The sequence below is a fragment of the Rhinolophus hipposideros genome (assembly GCF_964194185.1).
Source record: "Rhinolophus hipposideros genome assembly, chromosome: 6".
Lineage (NCBI taxonomy): Eukaryota > Metazoa > Chordata > Mammalia > Chiroptera > Rhinolophidae > Rhinolophus > Rhinolophus hipposideros.
Genome location: NC_138052.1, coordinates 72566785 through 72580876, shown reverse-complemented (window position 1 = coordinate 72580876; position 14092 = coordinate 72566785). Strand labels below are relative to the sequence as shown.

Below are 14092 nucleotides of genomic sequence, written 5' to 3'. Positions count from 1 at the left end.
TAGGCAATTTTTTCATTTAATATCTACACAGCATGTAAGAGGTTATATAATTTACTAAATCTTTAGGCAATGTATAGGATAGTCTAAGCTAAAGAAAACCTTGTATGGGCATATGCTTTAAAGAGCAGCTTCAGGAGGCACCATAATCAATACTCAGGAAAGACTAGGCCAGACCATTTTTACTGTACCTTTGTTTTCCAAAGCTTAGAAATTTCAAACATAGGCAATCCAAACATAACTCCATAATGTGGGGTTATATGATAATGTAACACAAATGATGTAAAAGGAAACTGTCACAAGGTAATTAGGCATAATGAATAGGAGAATAAATCATGGAAAAAAGGAATGTATTTGGTAGTGGAACTACAACTGACTCCTCTACTTTAAGTTAACAAAAAAGGTCGAGTGGTGGCTTCAACCAAAGTTCAAAGTGACTATTTTGGATAGCATAACAAAATATATTCAAAATCCTTTGACATGTTATTAATGTCTCTTCTCTGCCTCAGTTTCTTCATCTATAAAATGAGAATAGTATTAGTTGCCACTTTATAAAGTTACTAAGTAAACTAATATATGAAAAGTGCTTAGTGTCTGACATACAGTGAGTGCTATGTAGTTAGTTATTACTGACTGCTACAATGTTCTGAATTGTCATGTAGATCCAGCTTAAGTTTGTAAGTAACCTCTTCATATTCTTTGCCTGTTTTTCATATTGATTTTTAAGGGTTTTATGCAGTAAGCAAATTAGCTTTTTGGATGGCAAGTATTTTTTTCCCAGTTATCATTTCACTTAACTTTTTTGTCTTTGATTTTGCTGCAATATAAAAATGCAATAGTCTTTTTCTTAATAATTCTGTTCTTTTTGACATAGCTGTAACTCAAGGCAACAAAGACTGCTTTGATTTTCAAGTATAATGTATGGCATAAATAATCAGTTTTCAATATATAAGTAATACATAGAACTAGCCTTGTAAAAGCAATCTTACAAGTGATAGCAAAAGTTAACTTATGAATTGACAAACACATCATAAATCTTTCTATTCTAACACATAAGAATAAGTAATCTTCTCTCAAAGTGAAAGATAAAAAAGTTTTATACCCCACAAGTAACATGAGATTAATACTAACTGATGGATTCATTTTTTTTAAATTGGGGAACATTGGGCAACAGTGTGTTTCTCTAGGGCCCATCAGCTTCAAGTCATAGTCCTTCAATGTTGTGGAGGGCACAGCTCAGCTCCAAATCCAGTCGCCGTTTTCAAACTTTAGTTGCAGGGGGCGCAGCCCATCATCCCATGTGGGAATTGAACCGGCAACCTTATTGTTGAGGGTTCGCATTAACCAACTGAGCCATGCGGCCACCCCTGGATTCATTTTGACATAGGCTGAATTATCTTAATGATTTCTGCTCCCAATATTTGATTGATTTTAAGTGACTAGCAGATAAAGGTGTTATTTGCTGATTTACCAGCAAGTTCCCTATACTCTTATGTTTCTTCTGATTTTATTTAAGCTATAAATTCTATTTAGGATACCTTTTAAGAAAACAGTAGTATATTTTAGAAATAGGAACCATTGTCACCCCAATAAACTTTAATTAAAAAAAAGTCATTTTAGCCCAAACAGCATTTACTAATTTAATCACTCATTGGCCGATGTTATTGCATATTCCTGTGCCAGGGACCTGTGAAAAAAGGGGTGGTCCCTTCTTTGAAATTCTTAAGGACTACTGGAGAATCAAAGAAGCAAATAGTCACTATTCACAATAGTAAGTGATAAAGTGCTACAGGAATCCATGATAAGAGCAGTTAACTCAGTCTAAGAAAGTAAATAAAGGCCTCTAGATAAAAGCAAGACATAATGTCCAGTTGAGACAAAAATATGAGGCACATAAAACAGGTAGACAAGACATCATAGTTAGAGGAGCATGTGAGGAAGAGGAAAAAGTACTCCTTAACCTCCGAGAGGAAAGATCTGAGTTTGTTTAAAGCGGATGGACAGGAGACCAAAGACAGAGAGAAGTATATAATTCAAGAGAAAAGGGATAATGAACAAAGTCTCTGAGAAAGTTAGAACGGGCTGAAATCTGCCACATACTTTTAGGAATTAAATACCTTAAAAAGTAGAGCAATTAACTAAGACAGTATATTTTTCTCATGAAAAGTATTAAACTCATGGTATAGTTTAAAAACTATGCTTCACTACATAGTTTTAAGCAAATTCCAGTCATTCAACTACTTGTTTGTTCATTCTTCAAACTGTGTATCTTGCCTGCAAACATTTTAACCATGCCTTGTTATTCAGATGAACCTGGTGATGCTTAAGATTAAACTCTTCTAAAGGATCCATAAACTTACATAATATGTTGTCCTTAATTTTTCATTATCTTACCTTAATGTCCCAGTTCACTACTCTGTTTCCTGTTAACCTTCCATGCAAACAATTAGTAGATAAATCAAGGCAGATTGAATTTTTGCAGGCCTAAGAATAAAAGAAAAATATGGCAAACAACTAAGCACAATGAAGACAAAACTAACTATATATGGAACACTTCACCATATACCTAAAAGGTATATAGTATAGTCAGTGATAAGATGCCTACAATATTTAGTATTACTGTTCTCTGTCTCTAAAAAATCCGGGACTAGATTCCTAAAGAACTCACTCAGCAAATGCAGGTCACTGCTGCTTGTCATCTGTTATTCACCAATCACATTTATTCACCAATCATAGTTTAAAATATTTTCTCTTTTAAGCCAATATAAGCAAACAGATTTTTGACTTTTTAAAACATTCCATGTTTTATTCCCATTAGTACTTCCCTAGGCACAATTTCATGATACACATAAAATGTGATTAAAGTCTGAGATATAAAAATCACAGAACAGAAAAATACACTACAATACTGCTACAAAAATCCAATCACAGGCATAAGACACTCTTTTCCCTCATGTTACTGCCAATTCTAGTTATATTCAGATTAAGAGCTTAGTTTGCAACTCTAGAAACTTAAGTTATCTGTTAACTTCCAAAAAGGTTTATAAAGTGGGTAACTTCACGTTCAGTCTCTGAATTTGCAAATTGAAGCATCCTTGAATTTAATCCCCATTCCAAAAGGAAAAACAGAAACCTACAAATTTTAGCACAGATGATGTGCTGTTTTTCCTCAACGCAATTGAGAAAAATTGCTTTAACAAAAGAAATGCAAATTGAGTTTACATTTAATTCAACGTAAACTACATTAGTCTTAGAGACAGAAATGTCTTTCTCCTGTTACTACCTTAGTACTTGTGTATCTGTGACTAATCTCTTAGTGGTCTGGCTGCCTCCAGTCTTCTATGCTTCTAATTCAACTTTCACACTGCAGCTTGAGACCTTTTTCTAAAATGCAAACCTGGTCATATTACTATTTTGCTTAAAATCCTATCCAATGCCTGGCACAGGAGGTTTGCTATGACCTAGCCTCCACTTGTCCTCTAATCTTATTTCCGGCCATCTGCTCCTCCTGCTTAGTGCCCTGCACTCAAATACACATAGAACCCAGGTTTACAATCTGTGCACACTGTGCCTTGCACATCCTCTCTCATCTTTACCTGTTAAAACACACATCAAACCACCTTTCTATGCTATTTAACCTTTGGAAGAACAAACCACTCTTCCTTTGTGCCCATACTATATTTTGTGCATAATTCCAACACAGAAATATTGTATAGTGGCTAAACATATGCATTAAACAGGCTGGCAATTCACTAGAATTATTAGGCTAAGCAAATTACTAATCTTTATTCAGTTTCAGAAAACTAGAGTTTAGAAAAGATACAGTTAATGCGATATAACTCTCAGAGCTTTTTTGAAGATTAAAAGAAATATTACATGTGAAGCATTTAGCATAGAGCTTAATATATTGTAAACACCAAATAAATGGTAGCTAAAAAAAGTTCATAAAATTATATTGCCCTTATTTTTAATAATTTTTAATGACACTTTCAGCCTCTCTTTCTCAATTACCCTCTGAAATGACAAAACAAATTTAAAAAGGAATTCTAGTTCATAGCATAGTTACAACTAAATGGACAGTCCATGTATTTACTCTGACCTTTGCAGTGTAGTGAAGAAGGACATTACCAGGCAGGTCAGCCATGTCAGACTCTTGAAATTTCCAAGGGCTTAAACAGTTTGGACCTGTAAATTATTTATACACACACACTTATCATTGAATACTTATGGCCTCTTCGGTTCTGTATAATCAGAACAAAATTTAAAATTAAGTTGTTTGAAGCTACTCATATAACACAGTTAATACACACTAGCCAAATGTACTTTATTTTTATAGCACTTCCAGTTTACCCAAAACCTAGAAAAGTTGGTAGTGATGGATCAATCTCCACTACAGAAAGGAAATTTATAAAACTAATGATATCAAATATAATAAAGTTTATTAATTTATCTAACGTAAACCAACTAAAATTTATAAGACAAAATAGCAAAATAATTAGCAATTAGAAACGGAACAGCAAATGAGTAGGAAAAATTGTTAACTAAAAAAATAAATAGAAGAAATACAAATTAAAACACGGTTCCATTTTACATCAAAAACATGAAGGAGATAGTATTGACCATTCCATCTTAGTGAGGCTGTGACGAATCTGGTACACTTACACATTACTGGTAGGGACTGTCAATTGGTATGTATCTTTTGGAAACTGATTATGTAACGTGTTGAGAGCCATAAAACATTCACATATTTTGAAAACTTATCCTGGGAATTTATCATAAATATATCCATCAAAATAAGTAAAAAAACCAATAAGTAGAACGGTTCATCATATTTAACATTTGATGTTTAGTCAACATTAAAAACTATAAACAGAATAAGTAAATCATGCATTATGAATCCAATATAACATTATGCATCCATTAAAAATGATCATTATGAAACAAATAAAAAATAAAAAAATCATTATGAACACTATACAATAGATAATTATTATTTATAAGAATGGAATTATAAGTAGGAAAGGTTGTAAGAATAAAATCCAAACTATAGAGCTGTGATAATTACACTATATTATTTATTAACTTGGAATTTATTTAGATTATGAAGACCAACTTGAAATACTTTGGTAAGTTTTAAAGTAATGACAAGGTTCTAAACTTTGAAAGTCTAGACAGTCTCATTCACCTCAAAACTCCCATGAAATCAAAAAAAGAAATTTTGACAAATAATAAGCTATTGTGCAGAGTTAATATACATGAATATTCAGAGGCTTAACTCCTGAACAATCGACTAAAATACAGATATAATTTTGAAAATAGTTATGATCCAATAACCATGTATATTTAAAATCATAGCCTAAAGAAAAAGCCAAAATAAAAACAGTTCATAATTTTATCTAAAGACTCCTAATTCTATTGCCTTCATGAATTCTTCAGGTATATTAATATATAAGTTATAAAAATCGCAAGCTTTGCTTTGATTCTTTAAACATAAAATGTTTTTTAAAATGTATTTTATCATACATAATCTATTTGATCTGGTATGACAATAAAAAAAATATGACAATAAAAAAAAATCGCAAGCTTTTAAATAAGACACATGATTTTAGCCTCATTCATGTAATATTTTACGAAGACAGGCTTATATTTTGTTTCATCAATTTATTAAAATCTATCAAAAGTATAATAGACTGAATTGTGTACCCCCAAATTCATGTTGAAAGTAAACCCCTAATGTGACTACATTTAAAGATTAGGTCTTTAAGGTAATTAAGGATAAATGACATCATAAGGGTCAGGCCCTAATCCAAAAAAGCCCCTTATAAGAAAAGACACCAGAGATATCTCTGGCACACATACAGAGAACAGACTCCACGGGAGGACATAGCCAAGAAGGCAGCCATCTACCAACCAGGAATAGAGACCTCACCTGAAACCAAGCCTGACTGAAACTTGATATTGGAATTCTAGCTTTCAAAATTATAAGAAAATAGTGTTTAAGCCATCCAGTGCATGGCATTTTGTCATGGCAGTCATAACGGACTAATACTGGACAGCTTTATGGATTTTTGAAATATTTCCCCAAGATTTGCTTTATTTATGCCTACCAAAAGAAGTACAGTGTACTATAATTAATACTGTACTGTACAATATACTTGAAAGTCGTTAAGAAAGTAGATCTTAAACATTATCAACACGCATAGAAAATGGTAATAATGTGAGGGGACAGAGGTATTAACTATAATGGCAATCATTTTGCAATATATATGTATATCAAATCATCACTGCATTCCTTAAAAATACATATGTTGCATGTCAAATAACATCTCAATAAAGCCAAGGGGGGAAAAGGTATGGTGTGTGATAGGCTTTTTATTCCCTTTTAGCTTCCATTAAAACAAATACACTTTTCAGATTTAGGCAACAGAAAAAAACTAAGTTTACTTAAACAGTATGACTGTAAATACTCACCTGCTAAATATAATGCCTTCACTTGAGGAGGCTGTAGTGCTTCATAGAAGATGATAACAGACCCTAGCTGACCCTCCAGAGATGTGGGACATCCCCATTCACTGTCTTGGGTTCCTGCTGATATCAATTTGGTAATCGATTTTGATTTTTCTATTGTTCCTCCCCAGGAAGCTGAGGACAGAATTCCTCCAAATGATGTCCGATGAGGGGTAATGGGAGAAGAAAAAGGTGGATCTGGGATCTGGGATGGTGGGGGAGTGGTGGTTCTTTGCCCAGCTGAACCAATGCAGCAAGAAATAAAAGGCTAAAAAAAAAGACATAAACAAAACAAATTATACAATTTTAATTAAATCTCTACATTCATTTAAAATGAAATAAAATTAAGCAAAACAAAGACATCTGTCAGATCATGTGTGTACACATGTATACACATAAGAAATCATTACAGATGTTACCAAAGGTATACTTTATATCCTTTTATACTTTTGAATTTTTAATGAGTACATATTAACAAAAGTTTTTTAACAATTTTATTTATATTCTGAAATAGAGAAAACTTAATTTTCCCCCTTCAAATTTATAAACAGTGTAATAATGCTAATTACAGGTTATCCTGAAAAGGTCATTGAGATGAACAGCAATAAGAAATTAGAATCCTAGAACTTGGGAAGTAATCCAATCCATTCCTTTAACTTTAGAAAAGGTCCTTTCAAAATTATCTAAATATTCTCAAAAAAATTTTACATTAATATTCTTTAAGAGTCATTCTAGTAAATAATTTTTCTGAAGAACAAATTATTTAATAACACGATAAAGAAGACATATTCAAGGGAAGACTATTTCAATAGATATAGGGTCTACTGCCATAGCATCTTTCAATGGGGGCGAGAGATTAGGCTAAAGTATGAATAGGGCATGGGCAAGTTGGAATTTATAACCAAGGAGCAGACTACGGGGTCAGTGTATGAAAAAGTACTAGGAGGAAATGTCAGGGATAAGGGGAATTCTGACTAAACTGACGAGGCCAGGGTGATCAGACATCACCCAGATGGTGGAGGATGAAGAATCCAACCAGATATGGAAGGCGGGGGTTCTGGTCCAACTGACTTAGCAGCATCTTTGCTAAAATTGGACAAAGCAGAGACAACCATGAAAGTCTAAAAGGCAGGCTAAGTTAAAAAAGAATTCAGGTGAACGTGAGTAGACTTTGGTCTTTGTCAGCTCTTTTCCCTATATTGTGCAGCCCCTTGGTTTTTATTATTCTTATCAATGGCTAATATTTATTGAGCCCTTATTATGCGTTGGGCACAATGTTAAGTTAGATATGTCTGTTAATCCTCCCGACAGCCCTGCCAGTTATAATTATCTCCAATTCAAAGATGAGAAATATGAAACCTAAAAAGTTAAGTCACTAGTATAGGATTCCACATATACAGAGTAATAGTTTCGAAGTTCAAACCCACATTTGTTCTAAATGTGCTAAACTGTAAGGAGGACAATGCACAAGGTAAACATAAGCAACAAAATTCACCGCTAATCCCAGCCTCAGCTGTCTTCCCAGAAGTCCCCACCTCCAAGACCCCTCGACCCCGCAGGTGCAGCCAAACCGGCCTGTGCAGCCGCAATCCTCGTCTAATAAATACTTTTTGTCTTATACCTAACTACAATGTAAAAGTTTAAAGTTTCCTCATTATTGTTTCAAATTCAATGGAGATAGAAATGAGTCCATCATAAGTCTCTAAGTATTTCATATTCTCACAGAGCTTTATTAAACAATTCTTTGCTCTGCTTTATTCAATTTCTTTGGCTTTCCTTTACAAGCCTTTTTTCAAGCCTTTAACTATACTGTTTCTTCCTTGAATTGTTTTTCTTTATTAGATGTTGTCTGATTTCATCTAATGATGACAGGCTAACAGAATATTAACTTACTATATCTTAGTACATAGAAAACACTAAAATTTATGGGCACACATTTAGAATGAAGAGAACCTTCTATATTAAACTGAAATTTTCAACAGTTCTCAATCAATTGATCCCATAAAGAGTAGGTTAGGGGCTCGCCTGGTGGTTCAGGCGGTTGGAGCTCCATGCTCCTAACTCCAAAGGATGCTGGTTCAATTCCCACATGGGGCAGTGGGCTCTCAACCACAAGATTGCCAGTTCAATTCCTCGAGTCCCGCAAGGGATGGTGGGCTCCGCCCCCACAACGAAGATTGAACACGGCACCTTGAGCTGAACTGCCGCTGATCTCCCAGGTGGCTCAGTTGGTTGGAGCACGTCCTCTCAACCACAAGGTTGCCGGTTCGACTCCCACAAGGTATGGTGGGCTGTGCCCCTTGCAACTAACAACGGCAACTGGACCTGGAGCTAAGCTGCGCCCTTCACAACTAAGACTGAAAGGACAACAACTTGACTTGGAAAAAAAGTCCTGGAAGTACACACTGTTCCCCAATAAAGTCCTGAACCCCTTCCCCAATAAAATCTTTAAAAACAACAACAACAACAAAAAAAAAAAAAACAGAAAAATAACTTAAAAAAACTGCTTGGCTCAGTGGTTAGAGTGCAGTGCTCATGACACCAAGGTCACCAGTTCGATTCCCCCACGGGCCAGTGAGTTACGCCCTCCATAACTAGATTGAGAACAACGACTTGACCTGAGCTGAGCTGCGCTCTTCGCAATAAGATTGACATGGAGCTGATGAGTCCTGAGCTGATGAGTCCTGGAAAAAGACACTGTTCCCCAATATTCACCAATAAAAAGGAAATTAAAAAAAGAAAAGAGTAGGTTAGATGAGCTTACTTCATTCATGGCAGGAAATCTGAGAGGAGCAGAGACCTTCTGTTGTCCATTATCATAAATATAGACGAGGCTCTGACCAAAGGGCCTTTTTCCAGGCATGTGAACTATGGTTACATTGTGCTGATAAAGGAAAACATATATTTAAAAAGTGAAAATTACATTAAGTATTTGGAATGACAGATGTTTTCAGAATATTACTCTATAACTAGCTTATGTGAATAGCAGAACTTTAAGATTAAGCATAACTAAATGTTGATTAAAAACAATGATCTCAAAATGAGTAACATTTTTTCTGTAGTACTTTAAAAGGACTTATGTCTATTCTAGAAAATCTACACACAACTCTAACAGTATCTTTTCTGCACTTTTCAAGTCTATGAGTATTTTTTAAAATTAATTTTTCTAACGAGAATCATTTTATATTTTAAGAAAAGCAACAGAAATGCACTTTAAACGATTTATGCATTTTAATAACTTATTTGAAATTCAAAATCATATTTGATTCGAGAAAACTTGAAATAACTCGTAACACTTCATTTTAATATTTTAACAGAAAAATGACTACTGGGAAATTTACAATGATGTAACCTCCTTATAGATGAACTTCAACATGAACAGAAGGTGAAAATTAATCAACTCTGAAAAAGCAGCTGACAATACTCGATGTACATGCACCAAATACGTTTTTTAAAGGAAAGAATCAAGAAACTAAATGTGATACCCTATAGCCTTACCCAGAGGGAGTCACAGAAACTGTGGTCAGGAAGCGTAACTGTTGCATATTCTCTTTTCGTGCATACTGCTACAACCAACATACCTGAATGGGTAATAAAAGCTTCAAAACCCATGCCACTTCCTGTAAAAAAACTAACAAAAATATTTATTATCAGAACTTTTGAAGTCAGTTGTTCAGTTTTATCATCACTGAAGCACACAAAACCATAATGTCATCATGAGTAGCTTTATCAAACACACTGTGCGTACATTCTGTTGCCACACATCAGTCCAACCTTGCTTCAAAGATGATTTTTAAATCTTTTCTTGGCATAAGAATAAAAGGTAGCCTTATAACTGGAATTCCATTAGCAAACTATAATAAAACTATAAACTTTCAAATCTTCAAAATTTTTCCAAATAAGATTCAGAAAGCATGAACAAAGGTCTTAATAAACAAAAAGCGAGGGCCGGCCTGGTGGCTCAGGTGGTTGGAGCTCCATGCTCCTAACTCCGAAGGCTGCCGGTGCAATTCCCACATGGGCCAGTGGGCTCTCAACCACAAGGTTATTGGTTCAACAACTCGAGTCCCACAAGGGATGGTGGGCTCCACCTCCTGCAACTGAGATTGAACACCCCCTGCAACTAAGATTGGGCTGAGCTGTCTCCCAGATGGCTCAGTTCGTTGGAGCAAGGGCTCTCAACCACAAGATTGCCAGTTCAATTCCTCGAGTCCCGCAAGGGATGGTGGGCTCCGCCCCCTGCAACTAAGATTGAACACGGCACCTTGAATTGAGCTGACGCTGAGCTCCCGGATGGCTCAGTTGGTTGGAGCGCGTCCTCTCAACCACAAGGTTGCTGGTTGGACTCCCGCAAGGGATGGTGGGCTGTTTCCCTGCAACTAACAACGGCAACTGGACCTGGAGCTGAGCTGCACCCTCCACAACTAAGATTGATAGGACAACAGCTTGACTTGGAAAAAAGTCCTGGAAGTACACACTGTTCCTCAATAAAGTCCTGTTCCCCTTCCCCAATAAAATCTTACAAAAAAAAAAAAAATCAAAAAGTGAAAAGAAAAAAAAAGTAAAAAGCATATTAAAAATTGTTATTGAAGTAACTTAGTCTGGGTGTACATACATATAGGTTTTCTAGTCCTTCATATATAGCACCTTCAACAAAAAAGAAAGATTACCATTCATTTTCAAGTTTATTATTCCTTTTTTTTTTCCCATTTTTACAGTACTTTTAAGAAGGAACTTGTCTTTAAACTGACCTCAGAACTCAATTAGCAAAATATTTAAGATATACAATTATTATTATGAAAGCAAAAAATACTTATAATTAAACTGTGTGCACCCTAAGGATGAAGAAGCTTCAGATACATTGTTGTACATTTAAAAACTAGATGCTTGGGAAAGCTTTTTCCTGTTTAAAGAATCACAGCATATATCATATGACAGTATTCATTTATATTCCATAACTTGTACCAGTACCTGTACAGCTGTTTTCTTTTTCCTCCTTTGTTAGCGCTGCCAAGAGTCATCTGATCCTGATCTAAGCAAAACCAAGCATTGCAGGAAAAGGCAGACCCTGGCCATTTCTGTATAGAGGGCACAGAAATTCCTGCCATACTATGTGACAAATTGAAATACTGCAGTGCACTCTCTAGACTTTGTTTTCGGGCCATTGTCAGGATTGCTCGAGTCACAGGAGTTGTATAAGGGTGCATATACTCAGATTCATCCACCCTCAGCAGTCTTAGTAGTCGACGTATTTCTTCTGAACTCACTGACTGACTCCCCAAAGAACCATGGAGTGCAATCAGGTTCTCAGCACAAGTTCGATGAAGGGAAGAATGGGAATCGAGAGTTTCAATGATTCTAATTCCCATGTTTGCATTGACACAAACAGTTCGACTCTGCCTATTAATGCAACAAATTATTTTCAGCCAATCAGAGATGAAGATCTGCAGGTCGTGAGATTCTAGCTCTGGAAGCCACTGGATAAGAAGCAAGAGAGGCTGGACATTACTAATGCCCAAAATCCCAACTGAAGTGTGGTCACCCTCTACAGCCTGTAAGGCAACATAAGAGACAAAGGTTACTTAGCATCTTTGATGTAAAGAAAATGGAACTTTTTAAAATAAATCTAAAAAACCTCACCATATTCATAAGTTCTTTAAGTAGTTCCAGTGATGGTTGACCCAGGGATTTTAATACTTCAAACATATGTGTATAACCAATTCTTTCTTTAAATACTTCCTAGGAGAGGGAAAGTCAACACATCAAAGCACATTTTCAAAGACAGAAATTATTGAAAATTTTTTAAAAAGTTGATTTCCCATTTAAGTTAATTAACTTATTTAAAAATATATGAGTTCTCAAATCACATATCTTCATCTTAAACTCCATATACCTTCTGGAATACAATGTTATAATAATCTGCCAAAATGTAATGAAATTAGCAATAGTTGTATATTATAAAATTACTGTATTACTTACTGATTAGGTCACATGACACTTCCTTTACCTTCTTCACTTTATTTGTAAATAATGCAGTATTACATGAAGTCAAAAGAAAAATGAAGGAAAAATAAGGAGAATCTCTGGGGAGTAACAGGAGTCAGACAGCAGCTTCAAAGGTCTAAAGAGTCCTGGCAATTTTGAGTAGTGGCTAAAAAAACCTGGGTAGTTGTCTCTCCACTTTTTGTATCTAAATGGTATGAATTATCTGGAGCATTGAGTTCATTTAGCAAGGTCTTTCTTAGTCACATATATTTTTGAACTAGTGAGCATTCAAAGCCATAAAGTAGAATATAAAGACAACCAAAACACCTAGCAACACTAAACTGGACCAGTAAAATAGGTAGAAATATACACACTCATTCTAAATTTAAAAGATTTAAACAATTGAGTAAGATTAGTTGTCTCTGGGGAGGGAAACTAGTTGACTATGGAACAAGGGTAGCAGGACTTTTTTTTTTCAAAAGGCATTTTTTAAATAATCTTTTAAATTTTAAACCATGCAAGGCATTCGATAGTACAAAAATTCATATTGCAAAAAGACTTGAACATCATTTTAGTTTTGAATTACATACTACAGTACAAGCAATCCATTATACTCATAAACCAATTGCTTAAAACTTAAAATGATCTTTTTCCTTACAGAAACTCTTTTAAATGGAGATTAGATTCCCAGGCCAATGTGTAACCATTGTAAAAGCCTATTCAGCAGGCACCTAACCAAGAGTTATTTATACAGAGGGTGCCAAAAAAATGTATACACATTTTAAGAAAGAAAAAAACTGCACTAATATATACCGATAACAAAAGATGAATACAAGTCACATTTGACTTCTGCAATTACAAAAGGTGCTCAAAGTGGTTACCATCAGCACCCAGACACTTCTGATTACACTGAACTACTTTTTGAGCAATGCTGACCAAAGTGTTCACGTGTATACATTTTTTTTGCACCCCCAGTATATAGAAACACTTACAGGGAAACAGTTAGTATTCTAACAAAAACCAATGGAGAGTAAGGAATACAACTGAAGGTATGGCTTAGGGAACAAGAAGTAATTCATTCATTTCTTGTATTAGACAGGTAAGGCATGAAATATATTTGAGGCGATGGATAAGATAAAATGGTAATAATAATAGAAAATGACATTTTTAAGCACTTACCATGTACCTGGCACTATGCTTTAAACTATGCTTACCACTTTAAACAAATGATCTCACTAATCCTTAAAACTAATCAATGAGGAAACCAGTAGAACAAAATCAGCGTAAGTGGACAGCAGGACAGAATGGGAGGTAGTGAGTGAGAAGGGAGAAGGGAAAGAAAATCCTGAGGTTAGTGACTACAAACAAAGAAGCTGCAGTTTCATTGCCATCTGGAAAAGTAAGTCCCAAATTGGTAGGGCTATTGACATGTGAAAAATGTTCATGTTTTAGGCAGTAAAACTGATTAAATAGTGAGTGAATTTTTCTTAATTAATGAAGAAAAATTGATATAAAATTTAATCCTTTAAATGCACTACCATAGAATCACTTAAAATGATCATTTCAACATGTCAACACCAGTGCCCTCTTCATTGCCTGACCC

At 34.8% G+C, this 14092-nt stretch overlaps 1 protein-coding gene across 3 annotated transcripts in view; it reads right to left on the bottom strand.

Annotated features, from left to right (window-relative positions):
- The window catches only part of NBEAL1 (neurobeachin like 1), a 145976-nt gene that overhangs the window by 77165 nt on the left and 54719 nt on the right, over positions 1-14092 (bottom strand). For all 3 annotated transcript variants that reach the window (XM_081051454.1, XM_081051453.1, XM_081051455.1), the window contains 7 exons: positions 12145-12243; positions 11476-12056; positions 10003-10135; positions 9269-9388; positions 6469-6772; positions 4097-4182; positions 2392-2481 (listed from right to left, as the gene is read on the bottom strand). In XM_081051454.1, coding sequence (XP_080907580.1) covers positions 2392-2481; positions 4097-4182; positions 6469-6772; positions 9269-9388; positions 10003-10135; positions 11476-12056; positions 12145-12243 — 1413 coding nt within the window. The remainder of the gene's footprint in view (positions 1-2391; positions 2482-4096; positions 4183-6468; positions 6773-9268; positions 9389-10002; positions 10136-11475; positions 12057-12144; positions 12244-14092) is intronic.